Source organism: Oncorhynchus gorbuscha, linkage group LG26 (assembly GCF_021184085.1).
Source record: "Oncorhynchus gorbuscha isolate QuinsamMale2020 ecotype Even-year linkage group LG26, OgorEven_v1.0, whole genome shotgun sequence".
NCBI lineage: Eukaryota > Metazoa > Chordata > Actinopteri > Salmoniformes > Salmonidae > Oncorhynchus > Oncorhynchus gorbuscha.
Window position 1 is genome coordinate 7,506,304 of NC_060198.1, and position 18,955 is coordinate 7,525,258.

Consider the following 18,955-nt stretch of genomic DNA (forward strand, 5'->3'; position numbering starts at 1 on the left):
TCACATATAACATAGACCTATAACAAACCACACCTCAAACTGCTATTTCCAAACAGAGGATGATGTCTGGATCAGCGGACGAGCTGGCCAATCAGTGGTCTATTCACATGAATATTTTTCATGACCAGTATACCCCACGCAGTTCTGTTGTTATTGTATGCCAACACCATCCAATAAAGAAACATAGGTAATTAAAAAATAATCGAAGGAAAACTATTTCAGTCATATTGTAATTGATATTGTAGTAGGTCATATTTCATGGAAATCTGGAAACACTGGACAGTTACTTGAATACCTTTTCTCAAATAATAACAAGTTAATAACTGGACAATGTCTTTAATGTTCTGGTTGCACAAACATAATTTTTATTCGGCTACTGATCTTTAAAAAATGCCATTGCTTTATTGCGCTAATAATTCCCTCTGTGCGCACATTAACCTTTATGTCATGGCATAATGGAACATCTAATTGGCAAGAGTCTAAGGTGTCAGAGCACCTGCTACATTAAAGTAATTTAGATGCATTTCATGAAATACCGTTTCCTTTGGACAGGAGTACATTAAAAACCAATTACTTTGATTCCGGTTAATAAAAAGAATGACTTCTGAAGCACTGTGAAGACTATAATGTGTTGGACATCCTGGTCCCTAATCACATCAAGCATCGTTATACATTGACACCATTGATTTGACTCTGATATGAACATCGTCAGATGTTATCTCTCTGGTGAAAGCTATGTTGAATAGGTATTTATCGGTCATATCATATTCGATTACTAGTGGGCTATCACCATCAGTGTGAAAGCCACGGCGCATCTCTCTCTCTCTCTCTCTCTCTCTCTCTCTCTCTCTCTCTCTCTCTCTCTCTCTCTCTCTCTCCTCTCTCTCTCTCTCGCTCTCTCTCTCTCTCCCCCGTTTTCAGCTCTCGCTCTCCTCTCTCTCTTGCGTTCGCGTTCTCTCACATCATTCCTCTTATCCTGGCGCACATTCGGCAGCTCGGCTTCGATACAGCTCCTCCCCTATGTGGTGGCTCCCGCGACCAGCTCCTTGGACGTGAACAGTTTAGCTGAAGAGCGCTTTTCTAAATACCCCAACAATCTCACCGACTTCGGGAGGAGTTGGTCCTCGGTTGGATAAGGTTTTCCTGCTCCGTGTGTTGGACCAAAATCTCTAACTATACCAGCAATGGATACTTGGCTTGGCTTCTGCTCAGGCTTGCACTTAACTCTGTGTACCTGGTTTCTGATCTCCGCTCATACCCAGCTAAATGCCAAGGCGGAGATAACTTGCGCATCGTGCCAGTCGCCGGTCCAGCTACACCTGAAGGAATTACAGCTGGATATCGGTACGCACGCGGCTGATGGTACTAGGCAGGCGGCCAGAGCTCTGGAACAGGTCCGACTGGAGCGCCAGCTACTCGGAGTTACTGACCAAAATACTGGAGTACCAAGCGACACCCAACAGGCAGGTGTTCTTGTGAATGAGCCGAGATTCAATGACGATGGAATTACCCCAAAAGTCGCTCTGGAAGATTTAACTGGGTCTAGTGAAAACGAAGAAAGGTACCGTGGGGAATATAATATTGGGGTGAATGATTTGGGTAAAGTCAAGGATGGTGCTGAGGATGTTGCGTTACGGAGAGCGAAGCGAAGCGGTCCCGAAACTCCCGAGTTTAGGGAGAGCCTTATGACCGGTGGCCCCGGTTTAGAAGGAGAGACATCGGATGAGAGAAGGAGTCCTGGTCCGTTACTGGACGGACACAGACTGGGCCGATCTGAATTCAAGTGGAACAGGGACGAGGGTCGAGGGACTTCCAGAGGAGATGATCCCAAACTAAGCAGCACTACTTTCGCCTTGACCGGAGACTCAGCGCATAACCACGCAGTGGTTTACTGGTCGGGGCAAAACAGCAGCGTAAGTGATGATTAATTCACCATTTGTCATGTGTATTTGTTTTTCACAAAATAAACAATTGTATATTATGAAGCACCACGTTTCGTCAAGGACTGTTAAAGGCTTATTTGATCGAAACTGTTTTCCGCAGGGAAATATTCGCTTGTTTTAGCGAGTTATTTGTCCACTGTAACAGGTGCATTGGTTCAGTTGCGCACAGCAGGGCAATATCCCACATAGGTTTCAGCACCTCCAGAAGCATTCCGGGCAAGTTTGGGCTGGTATTGCTATTGCACACGGAGATATGCTTGCTTGCTGCAGACTCCGTGCCCGTGCCATACCGATAGCAGCATTTCTTCACAAAGCGGTTGGAAAACACTCACTATTCTTGCGCATATAGGTTACTCAAACAGGTGAATTCCACTAGTTTTAGTTCATTTATATGTAATGAATACGAATGAAATAAATTATAACTGTTAAACGTGTCCTGTATTTTGCAATATATATGTTTTGTTATAGATCGTTTATATGTCGATTTGGATCCGATATTTTTCATCCAATCTAGGCCAATTGATCGGGAAGATTTGTAAATATTTTTGACCGGGATATGAATTATTTGAATTCTTTACTTGTAATAACGATATTTCGCATTGAATGAAAGCAAGCCTATGTGGTCCTCTGAATTGCTGGCTTGTTCCTGTTGATTCTATGTTCACAATTCCTTTACAAAAGCCATAGATTTAATAGGCCTAGTTTAATAATTATATTCTATGCCTATGAATTATGTGGACTTTATATGCATATTCACCATTCATATAGATTTTTTATAAATTAGTCTGCAGACTATCATCCTGCCAGAGTAAATTCTATTCAGAATAATGCCTCGCTCCTCACGTTAATAATCGGTGCACTTGTTACCTGCACTTACACAGACACTCCAAAGGGTGGCGTACAATGTACGAGAGACTATCATTGTGTTTCCTAAAAGCAACATCTGCAGTGGTGTATTATTGTAGGGATACAGAGCCTGAGACAATGGTCTCTAATGGAATCATCCAGGGAAGGACCCTAGTGAAGCTTGAACTTCCCTAGCAAACATTCACAGCACTTAGAACACTGTTCTTAATATGCCTTGGCATATGTGATCAATACCTGTGGTGATGAGCCCGTAATAGCAGCTTTACAACTGCACAGAGGAGAACTGGTATGTCATATCTTTATTTTGGCACATACATGTTGTTCTTTCACCAGCATCTGTCAGTCTACATAAAAGGGTATTCATTGGTGATGCACTACAACCCGTCTCATCCTCTGTGAGTGAAGACAGCTTGTACTTTTTAACTGAGGTCACAATTGAACGTGTTAGGCCATGTTAATGATAGGACCTGTCCCTGTTCTGGCTAATACTCCAGGTTTCTAATAAATACATGGTTGTTATGACACAGATGAATCATCTTCCAGAAGCAGCCAGATCCTTCCATCCCAATTTGATTTTGAAACGGCTGGAATACTGACATGATTTCACCCCCCCCCCCTAAAAGGGCTTAGAGGCCTTCATTTGAAACAGAATAATATGGTGAAATAAATTGATGTTATTTCCACAACCATGCAGACTCAAAGAAGAGAAAGCCACTGGGCTCTTTTAATTATTCTTACATGTTTCTTTTGTTGTTGTGGCTGCCTCTTTTTGCTTGATTTCATTTGGATGAAGAAAAAAAAAATGAATCCCTCAGTTTCAGTCCTCTGTCTGAAGTTATTATGACACGCTGCATGAACTTGTTTTTTAACTCACAGTGATGGCTGCGGCGGTTTGGGGACATTTGTGTGTGTGTGTATGTGTGCGCGTGAGTGTGAGTGTGCGTGCGGACTCTCTCTCTGTGTGTGTGTGTGTGTGTATGCGCTTGGCTCTGTGTGTGTGAAAAAGTTTTTCTGGGTGTATTGTTTACCACAGCCAGCCCAACTCCCTGCCTCCGTTCCCCCAGTTGTACATCTGTAATAGTTATCTTAAATACAGAAACAGGCATCCATTTTGAAATATTTTCTTATGGCCAGGCAAGGGGGATTGACGGCCTACTCAAGCATGTTTTCTCCAGCTCTCAGACACTAGTACTGGGCTACTTTATCTTTATTGGGCTCCTGATTGAATGGGTGATGAATTATGCCCTCAAGGACTGCCTGATGGAGCCTGAAGTTCTCCAACTCTAACTTAACCACAGCAGTTAGGGTTGGTGTGTGTGTGTGGCGGGGGTGGGTGGCTGAACGAGTCTACTCTGGCCTCACCCATGCATTCACTCAGTTGTCGTTGTGCCACCACACTCCCTTTCCCTCTTTTCCCTTTTTTTAAAGTGTTTTACTTCTACTCAGAATGCTCTGCTTGTGCTCCCTGATATGTGTTGTGCCCTGTGCCACTACTCCTCTAGGGTGACCTGGGTAGTAGAGGTGTTATGGTGTGTTCTGTTCCCCAAGGCAGGTGGTACCCTCTGAGGCATGTAGACAAGGCTAATGTGGTCTCTTCTCTGTCTGTCTATGTGCTTGAGCCCTGGGTGTATACTAGCCTCCCTATGGGCCGAGTGTCCAGTTTCTCATTCTCAGTGGTGTCTATGAATTTATTGGCAGGGTTCCTTCTTCCTGCCAGTGTGGATACAAAATGGCCGCCATTATTGTGCTTCATGCTTATCATTACTATCATACAAGCCACTTTCCTAAGTGATTTTCAACCTTGATAAGGTATTTCACCCATCCACTCGCTTTTGAAGTCATTGCTTCCAGTAATGCACTTCGCTGGTAGTAAATATCTACATCCGGTATATGTCAATAGTGCAGGAAAATCTGCCGGCCTTGGCAGGTTATATGGCCACTTTTTTATCTGGATGTTTTTTCTTCATGATACAACACACAGTTTTCTCTTTGTTCTTCATACATTCAGTGGGGAAAATCTAAATATGAATTTGCATAAGATGCAGAGTGGGACTCTGTGAGTGGTCTTTAATGTAAAGAGAGTTCATTATAATATCTGGCAGGTTATCAATGTAGTTAGCTGGTCTTTTGAAATGCCTACATCTCTTTCAGAGAGCTAATAGATGCACACACACACACACACACACAGACGCACACACACACACACACGCGCACACGCACACACACACACACACACACACACACACACACACACACACACACACACACACACACACACACACACACACACACACACACACACACACACACACACAAAAAAGTAGTTTAAGATAACCATTTTGTAAGGCTACAGTAATGTACTGTACACGTGGAACTCTTTCATACACATTCATTAACTATACTGTTGGCATACTGTCTGGACCATAATTGGAGACATTTAATTTCTTCAATAATTGCAGTACATTTAGTAGACTTAAGCACCTGGCTCCTCAACCTGAATGAAGGAATATGTTAGTACACATGGATTCTTCCCCTCAAAATAAACTGAAATTAATTGAACTGAAATTAACTGAAATGTTCTGAACTAAATTGAAATGTATTGAACTGAAATAAACTGAACTGAAGTAAACTGAAATGAACTGAACTGAAATGAAATAAACTGAACTAAACTGAAATGAACTGAACTCAGCTGAAATGTACTGACATTAATTTTACAAACTGAAATGAATCGAATTGAACTGAAATGAACTTCCTTAGTCAACAACATCCACTCGTCTGGAAGAATATCGTTGTACTGCACCCCCCAACAGTGAGGAGAGGGTGGCGTAGTTGGTTGGCATAGCTAAACACAGCTTTGGCATCCATGCAGAGACCTGGAACATGATTTAGGAGGTACATAGGGGCTTGTTCCTAGCCCTGTCTGTCTCTTCTCACCCCTTGAATGGCTTCCCTTCCATTTAGTGAAGCTAATGGCTTGAAAAGTGGCACTATTTTGCTACCTACCTCTGTGGAACTAACTAACTGCTCTGGAGGAAGAAAGGAAGAGAGGAGGATAGGATGGGATAAATAATGCACTCTTCCAAAGGGACTTCCTCTTTTCATTCCTCCATCCCCTCCCCTCTTTGTCTACTTCGTGTTTACAAATGTGTTTTCCCAGCCCTTGTTTGCTCTCTGCAGTGGAAGTAGTGAAGCTTGGTGGCAAGACGTCATGCGCCGCCACGACTAGACAGAGGATTCATCTTGACTTGCCCCCCAGAGCTAACGTCTTGACACTTGACCCAACCTTTTCCGGCTAGCGTTTAGCATCTTGTTTAGTCGCTTTATCAAAATTGACTACATGCATAGATAACTTTATTATCTAGTTAATGGACTGGATTGAGAGAAACTTGTGAAAGGTGATGGAATTATACATAGGGTCCTCGTTTTACCTTAGTGAACTTTCCCTGGTCAGGCCAGGTCATGAAACTCCTTGTTATACCTGCCCTCCAAGACCGACCGATGAAGATAGTTTAATGTAACGACAGTTGGCTTATCAGCGTTTGATAGAAACACATTAATTAACCCAGTATGCCTGCATTGATGCTACATTGATGCCTGCATTAAAACACATTCAAGTTCAATTACACTCACATTACATAGCACCTGCTGTTGGAACAGAGCAACATCTAAGACCTCAGAAGTCACTAAAAACCTTGAGACTCCCGTCTCCTGCATGGCTCTGAGCTACCCATTGGATGGAAGGTTCTGAAGGCAGTCAATCACCAAGCTAATGGTCTCATTATGTTTCCTGTGTCATCGCCATGTTAGAGGTACTAGAGTAGGCCTTGGTGGAAGGACACGTTAAGACTGTATGCCTTGAGTGTAATAATACACTTGGCCACTGATCCCGTTCTGCAATACAAGGGTTTTGACAGAGCACTGAGCTGCATTTGTGGCGTACGTGTGTGTGAGTTTGTCAGTGTGTGTTAGAGAGAGTCTGTGTGTGGGTGTGAAATACATTAATATAAAAGTGTCAAATGTGATCTGGTTTCTTCTTCATTCTATTAAACCTCTTTTTCCACAGGGGGTATCTCAGGATAAAGTAGGAGCCGACCGTGACATTGTCTCTGGCTCTCTAACAGCTGATCCCAGTACAGTTTGGATGGTAGTGGTTGGACTGACGTAGTCTGACTCTCTAATTTTCCAACAGCTGATCTCAGACCAGTTTTGCATGGTAGTGGTTTGACTGCATGGTGCAGTGTAGTACGTAGATCGAAGTAGGTGGTATATGCAGCATGCTCCCCCTGGGCATAGAGTCTTGACCTTTACCACCATTTTTTTTTAGGCAAAGTGGGATACCTTGTAATGTCGATCTCTCTTGGCATTTCCTGAATGTTAGCACACTAGGCAGAACGCAATGACTAAGTAATGATGTCAGAGAGGATGTTGAGGTGGGAGATCACCTACCTCTCTCTCACTCACACTCCCCCCTCTCTCTCACACACGCAAACACTATTTCCCTCCCCCTTCCTCTTTCTGTCACTCTCTCCCTCTCTTTCTCACTCAGTCGGGTGAATGGTGTCACTCTTGTGAGGGGTTGCCGTTGGTGCAGACCAATAATGACACATTTTATCCCAGGACCCACACTCAATTAACACACTGTCTAATTAAAATGATCTAGCGGTTTATCTATGAAAACGACTGTGTGGCCATAAAACCGGGCCACGCCACATTAACTTTACTATCCCCTTCTCCTTCCATTTTTATTCCCATTTATATTTTAATGATAATAACCTGCTCAAACATCGGCCATTACCAAACATATTGTGTAAGCATCTTTCATTTAGTGGAGGGAAATAGATGTGGCTTGATGATAGGAGATTTGCTAACAGAGTCAGTCTGGGGAAGCAAGCAGTATGGGACTTCGAACTCCTGTCTCTCCATTGTATTTTCTAGAGGAAGATAATATTCCTCCCTCTCTCTCTCTCTATCTCTGAGTTTGACAATCCTCATGAAAGTTGCCTCTAAACAAATGATAGTCACCCCCTCTCTGCATTCACACATTTACATTTTGAATAACGCTTTAAGAGAAGTAAAGACAAGCTTGATTTGAAACCTAATAATAGAGCAGTGCTCAGTAAAACAGAGAGAGAGATCATAGATATCAATGCATTATTCATTTGCCTTCTGTTTAGAGGAGTTTTGCTGAGTGGGAGGGGCATCAGAAAATTAGCTCGCTAGGTTCACTGCTTTGGAGTTGTTTTTTTTACAAAATGTGTGATTGTTATGAATGAAAAGGGCCTGGAGTTATCCCTGACTGCATATCCCAATCGGGAGATACTTTGGGCGCATGTGATAGCCTATACTTAGTGCCTAAGGTAATACCCTGGGCCCTTCTGATAGCCTATAATAACTAGTGGCCACAGTTTAATCAAGTCAGGAAATGCTCCGGGGCCTAGTCATGAAAACACTTCACCACTAGGAAGGTGTTGTCAATGTGGATCTCAGGAAGGCCTTGTGTGAACAATGCCCTTAGGTAAGGTGTTAATTGCTTCCAAATCTCTTTGATATCATACGTAGGTTAGCACCTGTCTGCTCCATTGGACAACAGCCGATTTCTACCTCCAGACAGTTTACATAAACACAGAAGGGTTGTTACTGCTCTCCTTATGTATCTGGATATTACCTGTCTAGGACTGCGTCCCACATGGCACCCTATTCCCTATGTAGTGCCCATATAGCACTGGTCAGAAGGAGTACACTATATAGAGTATAGGGGACTCAATCAGTCATTTGGGACTCATTCTAGCAGGCCTCAATAAAAAGACAAGGAAATTGCCTGATATCCTGGTTTGTCTGGGTGTGTGCCTTGAAGTTTCCTCAGTCCTCAGATTGATTATACTGTAAATAGCTACTACCACTGTTGTAGTTGAAATGTGAGGCCATAAGGGGGAAATGATGATGTAACTTTGTTTTAATGAGGGAATGTGATATACTGTAAGTTGATTATACAGCAGTAGCATTACTTAACAAATGTTTGGTGGTAAATTGCTGAATGAGAGTTTGGCATAAACACACACACAAACAGAAAAACACACACATCACCCCCTGTTAATTAAAGTATGTAAAAATCATTAGTTACAGTCTCTCTCTCTCTCTCTCTCTGTTCATACTTTATTATAGAGCCTGAGTTCAGACAGAATTGAGTTGAACACCTGCAGTAATGTTGAGTAATGAATGGTAACAAGTCTGTAATTAAATAAATACTTACCCAGACACATTTCAGGTGTTTCAGCTTACACACTACTTTTTGCTCTTCTGGCTGCTACGTCGACAACGCAGCAATTTTCTGCAGCGAGGCCCATTGAGCTGAACACAGCACATAAACACATCCTGGTTCTCTCTCTCTCCACCTATCTCTCCACCTATCTCTCCACCTACCTCTCCACCTACCTACCTACCTACCTACCTACCTACCTACCTACCTACCTACCTACCTACCTACCTACCTACCTACCTACCTACCTACCTACCTACCTACCTACCTACCTACCTACCTACCTGCCTGCCTGCCTGCCTGCCTGCCTGCCTGCCTGCCTGCCTGCCTGCCTGCCTGCCTGCCTGCCTGCCTGCCTGCCTGCCTGCCTGCCTGTCGATCGTAAGTATTATTTTTGGGGGGGCTCTTGAAAACTAAACGGTGCATCTCAAAAGATTTCATCCTAACAAAATGTCAAATAAATAAATAAATACATCTCTCTCTCTCTCTCTCTCTCTCTCTCTCTCTCTCTCTCTCTCTCTCGCCATAGCTTTTATTGTTCCCTCTCTTTATGTCTCTACTATATCCATTTTATCACCCTCACTATGGAAAGGTTTTAATACGCAGGAGGAACACTAGGGCAAGCAGTCTGCTTTATTTCATTGTTATCCTGTGTCCCAACAATGATACTCTTGATACCTGTATAACAGTAAATAAGGAAATACTGAAGTCTGCAGGTATTGTCTGTAGCTAGCACTTCAGGGCAGCCAAAATAAAAGCATCACAACATATGTTGTCTGCCACCATTGCCTCTCTGTGTCTTTTCCCAACTGGGGTATAGCTAGCTAGCAGTAACAGTAGCGCCTACCAACAGCTACAGTTGTAAGGATCTGCATTTATATTCGTGGTCAACCTCGTGTTCTGTGTTGTTGTGTTCTTGAACATAGCCCTGTTTCTTTGTGCTCTTGAACATAGCCCTGTCTTTCATTTTTGTTCATTGATTTCACCTGTGTTAGTTACTCAGTTCAGTTCATTCTATTTGTGCCTTTTGTGAGGCATTGTTCATTTGGACTCTACTAAGCCTTTGCCTAGCTTGTTTGTGAGAACCAGTTATGTCTCTCCACTACAACGCCGGATTCCTGCCGTAATCCCTGGAACATTTCTCCTGATCTTCACAGCTAGCTAGCACCCACCGATTTACCCAGTACTGAAGCTATCCCTGAGGCCCACCTCCAGGCCTACTCAGTTGTTCACCCGGACTCCACCAAAACACAGCTAGAACCCACTACTCCACCGGATCCTTGCCGTAAACTCTGGACCTTGGCACCAGATCACCGCTGCTACCGAGTGGCTATAGTGGCTAACACCCCTGGCCAGAAGCTAGCACCAGTTAGCTGTGAACCAGGCGCATCTCCCGGCTAGCAAACTAAATTACTACAACTACAATACCTCTTTCGCCATCTGGCTTGGCTCCTTTGTCGACACGGTGCCCCACCGCACCACCACGACTGGTCTGCCGACGAATAATCCATCCGCTGTGCCTTCAACCGGCCTCCGTCGGACGTCGGAGCAGACACTTCTACGAGCCCCAGGCTACTAACTTTAAACGCTGTGTCGCCCGCGTGCTAGCGTAGTAGCGACTACTCCGCGGCTTCCCTGTTCCATCTATTGCTGCCCCCTGGACCCTGTGATTACTTGGCTACATAGCTGATGCCTGCTGGACTGTCCATTAATCATGGTACTCCATTCTGTTTACTTTTTGTTTATCTGTCGGCCCCAGCCGCGAATCGACCCTCTCTGCACAGTCATCGCCACTTTACCTGATGTTGTTGTTTTAGCTGATTAGCTGTTGTTGTCTCACCCGTTATTGTTTTAACCTGTTAAGACTCTAGGGGCAGTATTTCATTTTTGGATAAAAAGACGTGCCCGTTTTTAGCGCAATATTTTGTCACGAAAAGATGCTCGACTATGCTTGGAATTGATAGTTTTGGAAAGAAGACACTCTGACGTTTCCAGAATTGCAAAGATTTTCACTGTGAGTGCCTTAGAACAAAACCTACAGGCAAAACCAAGATGTTTGAGCGACCAGGAAATCAACAGGATTTCTGATGGCACGTTTTCCATGATCGCCTTATATGGCTGTGAATGCGACAGGAATGAACGGACACTTCCTATCGTTTCCCCAAGGTGTCTGCAGCATTGTGACGTATTTGTAGGCATATCATTGGAAGATTGACCATAAGAGACTACATTTACCAGGGGTCCCGCACGGTGTCTGTGTGGAAATTGGTGCGCAAAAGTCAGGTACCAGTATTTTTCCATCCGAATCTGAGAACAATGCAGGCTTCCAGGAATGGCATTTCAATGAAGAGATATATGACAAAACACCTTGAGGATGGATTCAAACAACGTTTTCCATGTTTCAGTCGATATTATGGAGTTAATTCGGAAAAAAGTTTGACGTGTAGGTGACTGAATTTTCGGTTAGTTTCGGTAGCCAAATGCATAGTAACAAAACGGAACGTTGTGTCCTACACAAGCATCTTTCAGGAAAAACTGGACATCTGCTATGTAACTGAGAGTCTCCTCATTGAAACATCTGAAGTTCTTCAAAGGTAAATTATTTTATTTGATCCCTTTGCTGGTTTTTGTGAATATGTTGCGTGCTAAATGCTAACGCTAAATGCTAAGCTAGCTATCACCACTCTTACACAAATTATTGATTTTCTCTGGTTCTAAAGCATATTTTGAAAATCTGAGACGACAGGATTGTTAAGAAAAGGATAAGCTTGAGGATAGGCATATTTATTTCATTTCATTTGCGATTTTTAGAAATCGCTAACGTTGCGTTATGGTAATGAGCTTGAGGCTATGATTACGCTACCGAATACGGTGTGGGTAGGACTAAGAGGTTAACCAGCACAGGCGTAACATAATCACAAACTGCATTAAAATAAATTGTTTACCTTTGACGATCTTCGTCTGTTTGCAATTCCAATGCTCATTGTTACACAATGAATGATCTTTTGTTTGATAAAATCAATTTTTATAGCCTAACACGAAACATTTTGTGAACCGCTTGTGTCGTGAATTCTGTCTCATTCCATTTTCGACGACACATTCCAGGTAAATAACACACACAGAATGTGACTTTTCCAGTCATGTTTGGTTTCACTGCAATCAACTGGTTTATTTGTAACACAATTTGCTGTTCAGCATCGACAATGGTATAATATCACTGCATTGTCACTGCATTGTTGGATAAACGCGCAGATTCAGCTGTTTATATATCAATCATTATGGCGACTATGTCAGGGAAAGCTAAATCTAGCTAAGTCTAGAAATACAGATGTACACACAATTTTAGCATAAATTGATTTAGAAAGCGAGACAGAGACTGTTGTAGGATGATTAATTTAGCGATTGTGGCGGACATCGTTTTGGACTGGTAAGTTCTTATCATGCTAATGCCCTTGTTTGAAATTTATAATTTAAAATTTTATTTGTGAATTTTTTTACATTTTAGAAGCAATATATAAACATATAATGTCATGAAATGGGAGATGCGTGTGTCTGCTGCCCCATCCCACCCCACCCCCAAATGAAATAGCCTCTTTGAGGCTGTTGATGGGAGGGCAGGCCCACAACAATGGCCAAAGTGAAATGGAGACGGTAGATACAGCTGGTCTGTTGTAATATAATAAAGACAGTAGATCTAGCTGATCTATCATAATATAATAGAGACAGTAGATCTAGCTGAAATGTCATAATATAAAAGAGACAGTAGATCTAGCAGGTCATAATAATATATTCAACCTTATGTTCCCTGTACTCTATATATATATATCTGTTTATTATACTTGTTGATACAGGGCTCATATGTGAAACTATTCTAACTGAACATTTTCTTTCATAGTGACACTGACTCCGAATGGCAGCCCCCAGGGCAAGGTTTCCATCCCCCACTGAAGCTGGTTCATCCAACTCCTGCCACAAGTGGTGTTCAGCTGCCTAAATGTATTTCTGCAGAAATGGATGTGCCTCAGTGCCAAAAGGGCACAGCATGGAGGCATCGCTGTGTTCTTTGCAAAATTAAGTCCCCCATCACCTGCGCCACATGCTTGGTGACCCTCTGTTTTACAGCAGAAAGAGACTGCTATGGCACTTGTCATCAGCAGCACAATATTGTGTAGGGCTTTGGCAAAGTGGGTGGGGTTATATCCTTTCTGTTTGGACCTGTCCGGGGATCTCATCGGATGGGGCCACAGTGTCTCCTGACCCCTCCTGTCTCAGCCTCCAGTATTTATGCTGCAGTAGTTTATATGTCGGGGGGCTAGCGTCAGTTTGTTATATCTGGAGTACTTATTCTGTCTTATCCGGTGTCCTGTGTGAATTTAAGTATGCTCTCTCTAATTCTCTCTCTCTCTGAGGAGGACCTGAACCCTAGGACCATGCGTCAGGACTACCTGGCATGATGACTCCTTGCTGTTCCCAGTCCACCTGGCCTTGCTGCTGTTCCAGTTTCAACTGTTCTGTCTGTGGCTATGGAACCCTACACTGTTCATATTTACTCTTGAGCTGCTGTCCTGTTGCATCCTCTACAACTACTGTGATTATTATTATTTGACCCTGCTGGTCATCTATGAACATTTTTCACCGGCATAGCCAGAAGAGGACTGGCCACCCCTCATAGCCTGGTTCCTCTCTAGGTTTCTTCCTAGGTTTTGGCCTTTCTAGGGAGTTTTTCCTAGTCACCGTGCCTCTACACCTGCATTGCTTGCTGTTTTGGGGTTTTAGGCTGGGTTTCTATACAGCACTTTGAGATATTAGCTGATGTACGGTAGGCTATATAAATACATTTGAGTTGATAGAGGTCTTCCAAATATTGAAAGTGTGTAAATAGTTACCCATGTTATTTTGTAAATGTCTATATTTTTTTTCTTCATATTTGTTTTCCCCAAAACATTTTCTACATTTTTTTTGGGGGGGGTGTGTTAGAATACCATTTTGGTATTTTGTCTATAGTTATTTGTTTCAAAATGTATAACTTCACCAATTTGGCCACTTGGGTACATTTGGGCTACTTGTGTGGGACACCTGGGTGACTTCATGATAAATATCATGTAGCACACTCATTTTGGAAGTTATCATTCTGAAACTTTGCACAAGTACTGTTGCCCTCTTATGTCCTTCACTGAAATTGTTCCCATCATCCTATCTGAATGTTTGTTTTATATTGTTCATTTTAAAGATACAAAAATAATAATAATAAACATATGTTTTATTTCATTGTATTATCTAAACCAGATCTATTGTGTTATATTCTCCTACATTCAATTCACATTTACACAAACTTCAGAGTGTTTTCCTTCAAATGGTACCAAGAATATACATATCCTTGGTTCTGTGCCTGAGCTACAGGCTGTTAGATTTGGGTATATCTTCAGGCGGAAATTGAAAAAAGTAGGGGGGTAGCTTTCAAATCTAATAAAATTTTATTTGTCACATACACATGGTTAGCAGATGTTAATGCGAGTGTAGCGAAATGCTTGTGCTTCTAGTTCCGACAATGCAGTAATAACCAACAAGTAATCTAACTAACAATTCCTAAACTACTGTCTTATACACAGTGTAAGGGGATAAAGAATATGTACATAAGGATATATGAATGAGTGATGGTACAGAGCAGCATAGGCAAGATACAGTAGATGGTATCGAGTACAGTATATACATATAAGATGAGTATGTAAACAAAGTGGCATAGTTAAAGTGGCTAGTGATACCTGTATTACATAAGGATGCAGTCGATGATATAGAGTACAGTATATACGTATGCATATGAGATGAATAATGTAGGGTAAGTAACATTATATAAGGTAGCATTGTTTAAAGTGGCTAGTGATATATTTACATCATTGCCATCAATTCCCATTATTAAAGTGGTTGGAGTTGAGTCAGTATCAGTGTGTTGGCAGCGGCCACTCAATGTTAGTGGTGGCTGTTTAACAGTCTGATGGCCTTGAGATAGAAGCTGTTTTTCAGTCTCTCGGTCCCAGCTTTGATGCACCTGTACTGACCTCGCCTTCTGGATGATAGCGGGGTGAACAGGCAGTGGCTCGGGTGGTTGATGTCCTTGATGATCTTTATGGCCTTCCTGTAACATCGGGTGGTGTAGGTGTCCTGGAGGGCAGGTAGTTTGCCCCCGGTGATGCTTTGTGCAGACCTCACTACCCTCTGGAGAGCATTACGGTTGAGGGCAGAGCAGTTGCCGTACCAGGCGGTGATACAGCCCGCCAGGATGCTCTCGATTGTGCATCTGTAGAAGTTTGTGAGTGCTTTTGGTGACAAGCCGAATTTCTTCAGCCTCCTGAGGTTGAAGAGGCGCTGCTGCGCCTTCTTCACGATGCTGTCTGTGTGAGTGGACCAATTCAGTTTGTCTGTGATGTGTATGCAGAGGAACTTAAAACTTCCTACCCTCTCCACCACTGTTCCATCGATGTGGATAGGGGGGTGTTCCCTCTGCTGTTTCCTGAAGTCCACAATCATCTCCTTAGTTTTGTTGACGTTGAGTGTGAGGTTATTTTCCTGACACCACACTCCGAGGGCCCTCACCTCCTCCCTGTAGGCCGTCTCGTCGTTGTTGTTAATCAAGCCTACCACTGTTGTGTCGTCCGCAAACTTGATGATTGAGTTGGAGGCGTGCGTGGCCACACAGTCATGGGGAAACAGGGAGTACAGGAGAGGGCTCAGAACGCACCCTTGTGGGGCCCCAGTGTTGAGGATCAGAGGGGAGGAGATGTTGTTACCTACCCTCACCACCTGGGGGCGGCCCGTCTGGAAGTCCAGTACCCAGTTGCACAGGGCGGGGTCGAGACCCAGGGTCTCTAGCTTGATGACGAGCTTGGAGGGTACTATGGTGTTGAATGCCGAGCTGTAGTCGATGAACAGCATTCTCACATAGGTATTCCTCTTGTCCAGATGGGTTAGGGCAGTGTGCAGTGTGGTTGAGATTGCATCGTCTGTGGACCTATTTGGGCGGTAAGCAAATTGGAGTGGGTCTAGGGTGTCAGGTAGGGTGGAGGTGATATGGTCCTTGACTAGTCTCTCAAAGCACTTCATGATGATGGAAGTGAGTGCTACGGGGCGGTAGTCGTTTAGCTCAGTTACCTTATCTTTCATGGGAACAGGAACAATGGTGGCCCTCTTGAAGCATGTGGGAACAGCAGACTGGTATAGGGATTGATTGAATATGTCCGTAAACACACCGGCCAGCTGGTCTGCGCATGCTCTGAGGGCGCGGCTGGGGATGCCGTCTGGGCCTGCAGCCTTGCGAGGGTTAACACGTTTAAATGTCTTACTCACCTCGGCTGCAGTGAAGGAGAGACCGCATGTTTTCATTGCAGGCCGTGTCAGTGGCACTGTATTGTCCTCAAAGCGGGCAAAAAAGTTATTTAGTCTGCCTGGGAGCAAGACATCCTGGTCCGTGACTGGGCTGGATTTCTTCCTGTAGTCCGTGATTGACTGTAGACCCTGCCACATGCCTCTTGTGTCTGAGCCATTGAATTGAGATTCTACTTTGTCTCTGTACTGACGCTTAGCTTGTTTGATAGCCTTGCGGAGGGAATAGCTGCACTGTTTGTATTTGGTCATGTTACCAGACACCTTGCCCTGATTAAAAGCAGTGGTTATCGCTTTCAGTTTTACGCGAATGCTGCCATCAATCCACGGTTTCTGGTTAGGGAATGTTTTAATCATTACTATGGGAACGACATCTTCAACGCACGTTCTAATGAACTCGCACACCGAATCAGCGTATTCGACAATGTTGTTATCTGACGCAATACGAAACATATCCCAGTCCACGTGATGGAAGCAGTCTTGGAGTGTGGAGTCAGCTTGGTCGGACCAGCGTTGGACAGACCTCAGCGTGGGAGCCTCTAGTTTTAGTTTCTGTCTGTAAGAGGTTTTAACGGCAGTCCTACAATCTAGTCTAGATGCCCTCAATCTCACACAAATCATCAAGGAACACACCAGGTACAACCCTAAATCCGTAAACATGGGCACCCTCAGAGATGTCATCCTGACCAACTTGCCCTCCAAATACACGTCTGCTGTTTTCAAAGAGGATCTCAGCGATCACTGCCTCATTGCCTGTATCCGCTATGGGTCCGCGGTCAAACGATCACCCCTCATCACTGTCAAACGCTCCCTAAAACACTTCTGCGAGGAGGCCTTCCTAATCGACCTGGCCCGGGTATCCTGGAAGGACATTGACCTCATCCGGTCAGTCAAGGATGCCTGGTCATTCTTTAAAAGTAATTTCCTCACCATCTTAAATAAGCATGCCCCATTCAAAAAATGCAGAACAAAGAACAGATATAGCCCTTGGTTCATTCCAGACCCGACTGCTCTTGACCAGCACAAAAACATCCTGTGGCGGACTGCAATAGCATCAAATAGTCCCCACGATATGCAACTTTTCAGGGAAGTCAGGAACCAATACACGCTGTCAGTCAAGCAGACATTTTCATCCTGTAGCTCTAACTCCAAAAAGATTTGGGACACTGAAGTCCATGGAGAACAAGAGCACCTCCTCCCAGTTGCCCACTGCACTGAGGCTCGGTAACACTGAAAAATCCATGATAATCAAACATTTTTCAACGGCTGGCCATGCCTTCCTCCTGGCTATTCCAACCCCGGCCAACAGCTCCACCCCCCCCTCCACCCCGCAGCTACTCGCCCAAGCCTCCCCAGCTTCTCCTTCACCCAAATCCAGATAGCAGATGTTCTCAAAGATCTGCATAACCTGGACCCATACAAATCAGCTGGGCTAGACAATCTGGACCCTCTATTTCTAAAACTATCCGCCGCCATTGTTGCTACCCCTATTACCAGCCGGTTAAACCTCTCTTTTGTATAGTCCGAGATCCCTAAAGATTGAAAGCAACCCCGGTCATCCCCTTCTTCAAAGGGGGTGACACCCTAGACCCAAACTGTTACAGAACTATATCCATACTGCCCTGCTTATCTAAAGTTCACTACCTCAGCCATGCTCAAGGTACTAAACAATATCATAACCGCCATCGATAAAAGGCAGTACTGTGCAGTCTTCTTCATCAACCTGGCCAAGGCTTTTGACTCTGTCAATCACCGTATTCTTATTGGCAGACTCAATAGCTTTGTTTTTTCTAATAACTGCCTCGCCTTGTTCACCAACTACTTTGCGGAGAGAGTTTAGTGTGTCAAATCGGAGGGCATGTTGACCGGACCTCTGGCAGTCTCATTGGGGGCGTACCACAGGGTTCAATTCTCGAACCAACTCTGTATATATCAATGATGTCACTCTTGCTGCGGGTGATTCCCTGATCCACCTCTACGCAGACGACAACCTTCTGTATACATCTGGCCCTTCCTTGGACACTGTGCTAACTAACCTCCAAACGAGCTTCAATGCCATACAACACTCCTTCCGTGGCCTCCAACTGCTCTTAAATGCTAGTAAAACCAAAAGCATGCTTTTCAACCATTCGCTGCCTGCACCCGCCTGCCCGACTAGCATCACCACCCTGGATGGTTCCGACCTAGAATATGTGGACAACTATAAATACCTAGGTGTCTGGTTAGACTGTAAACTCTCCTTCCATACTCATATTAAACATCTCCAAACTAAAATCAAATCTAGAATCTGCTTTCTATTTCGCACCAAAGCCTCCTTCACTCATGCCCCCAAACTTACCCTAGAAAAACTTACTATCCTACCAATCCTCGACTTCGGCGAAGTCATCTACTAAATAGCTTCCAATAATCTACTCAGCAAACTGGATGCAGTCTATCACAGTGCCATCCATTTTGTTACCAAATCATTTTATACCACCCACCACTGCGACCTGTATGCTCTAGTCGGCTGGCC

General features: G+C 43.9%; 1 protein-coding gene across 1 annotated transcript in view; it reads left to right on the forward strand.

Moving 5' to 3' along the window:
* Positions 1–957: 957 nt before the first annotated feature.
* The window catches only part of LOC124015275 (VPS10 domain-containing receptor SorCS3-like), a 244,171-nt gene continuing 226,173 nt past the window's right edge, over positions 958–18,955 (forward strand). Inside the window, exon 1 of the mRNA XM_046330397.1 lies at positions 958–1,913. Coding sequence (XP_046186353.1) covers positions 1,185–1,913 — 729 coding nt within the window. The 5' untranslated portion in view covers positions 958–1,184. The remainder of the gene's footprint in view (positions 1,914–18,955) is intronic.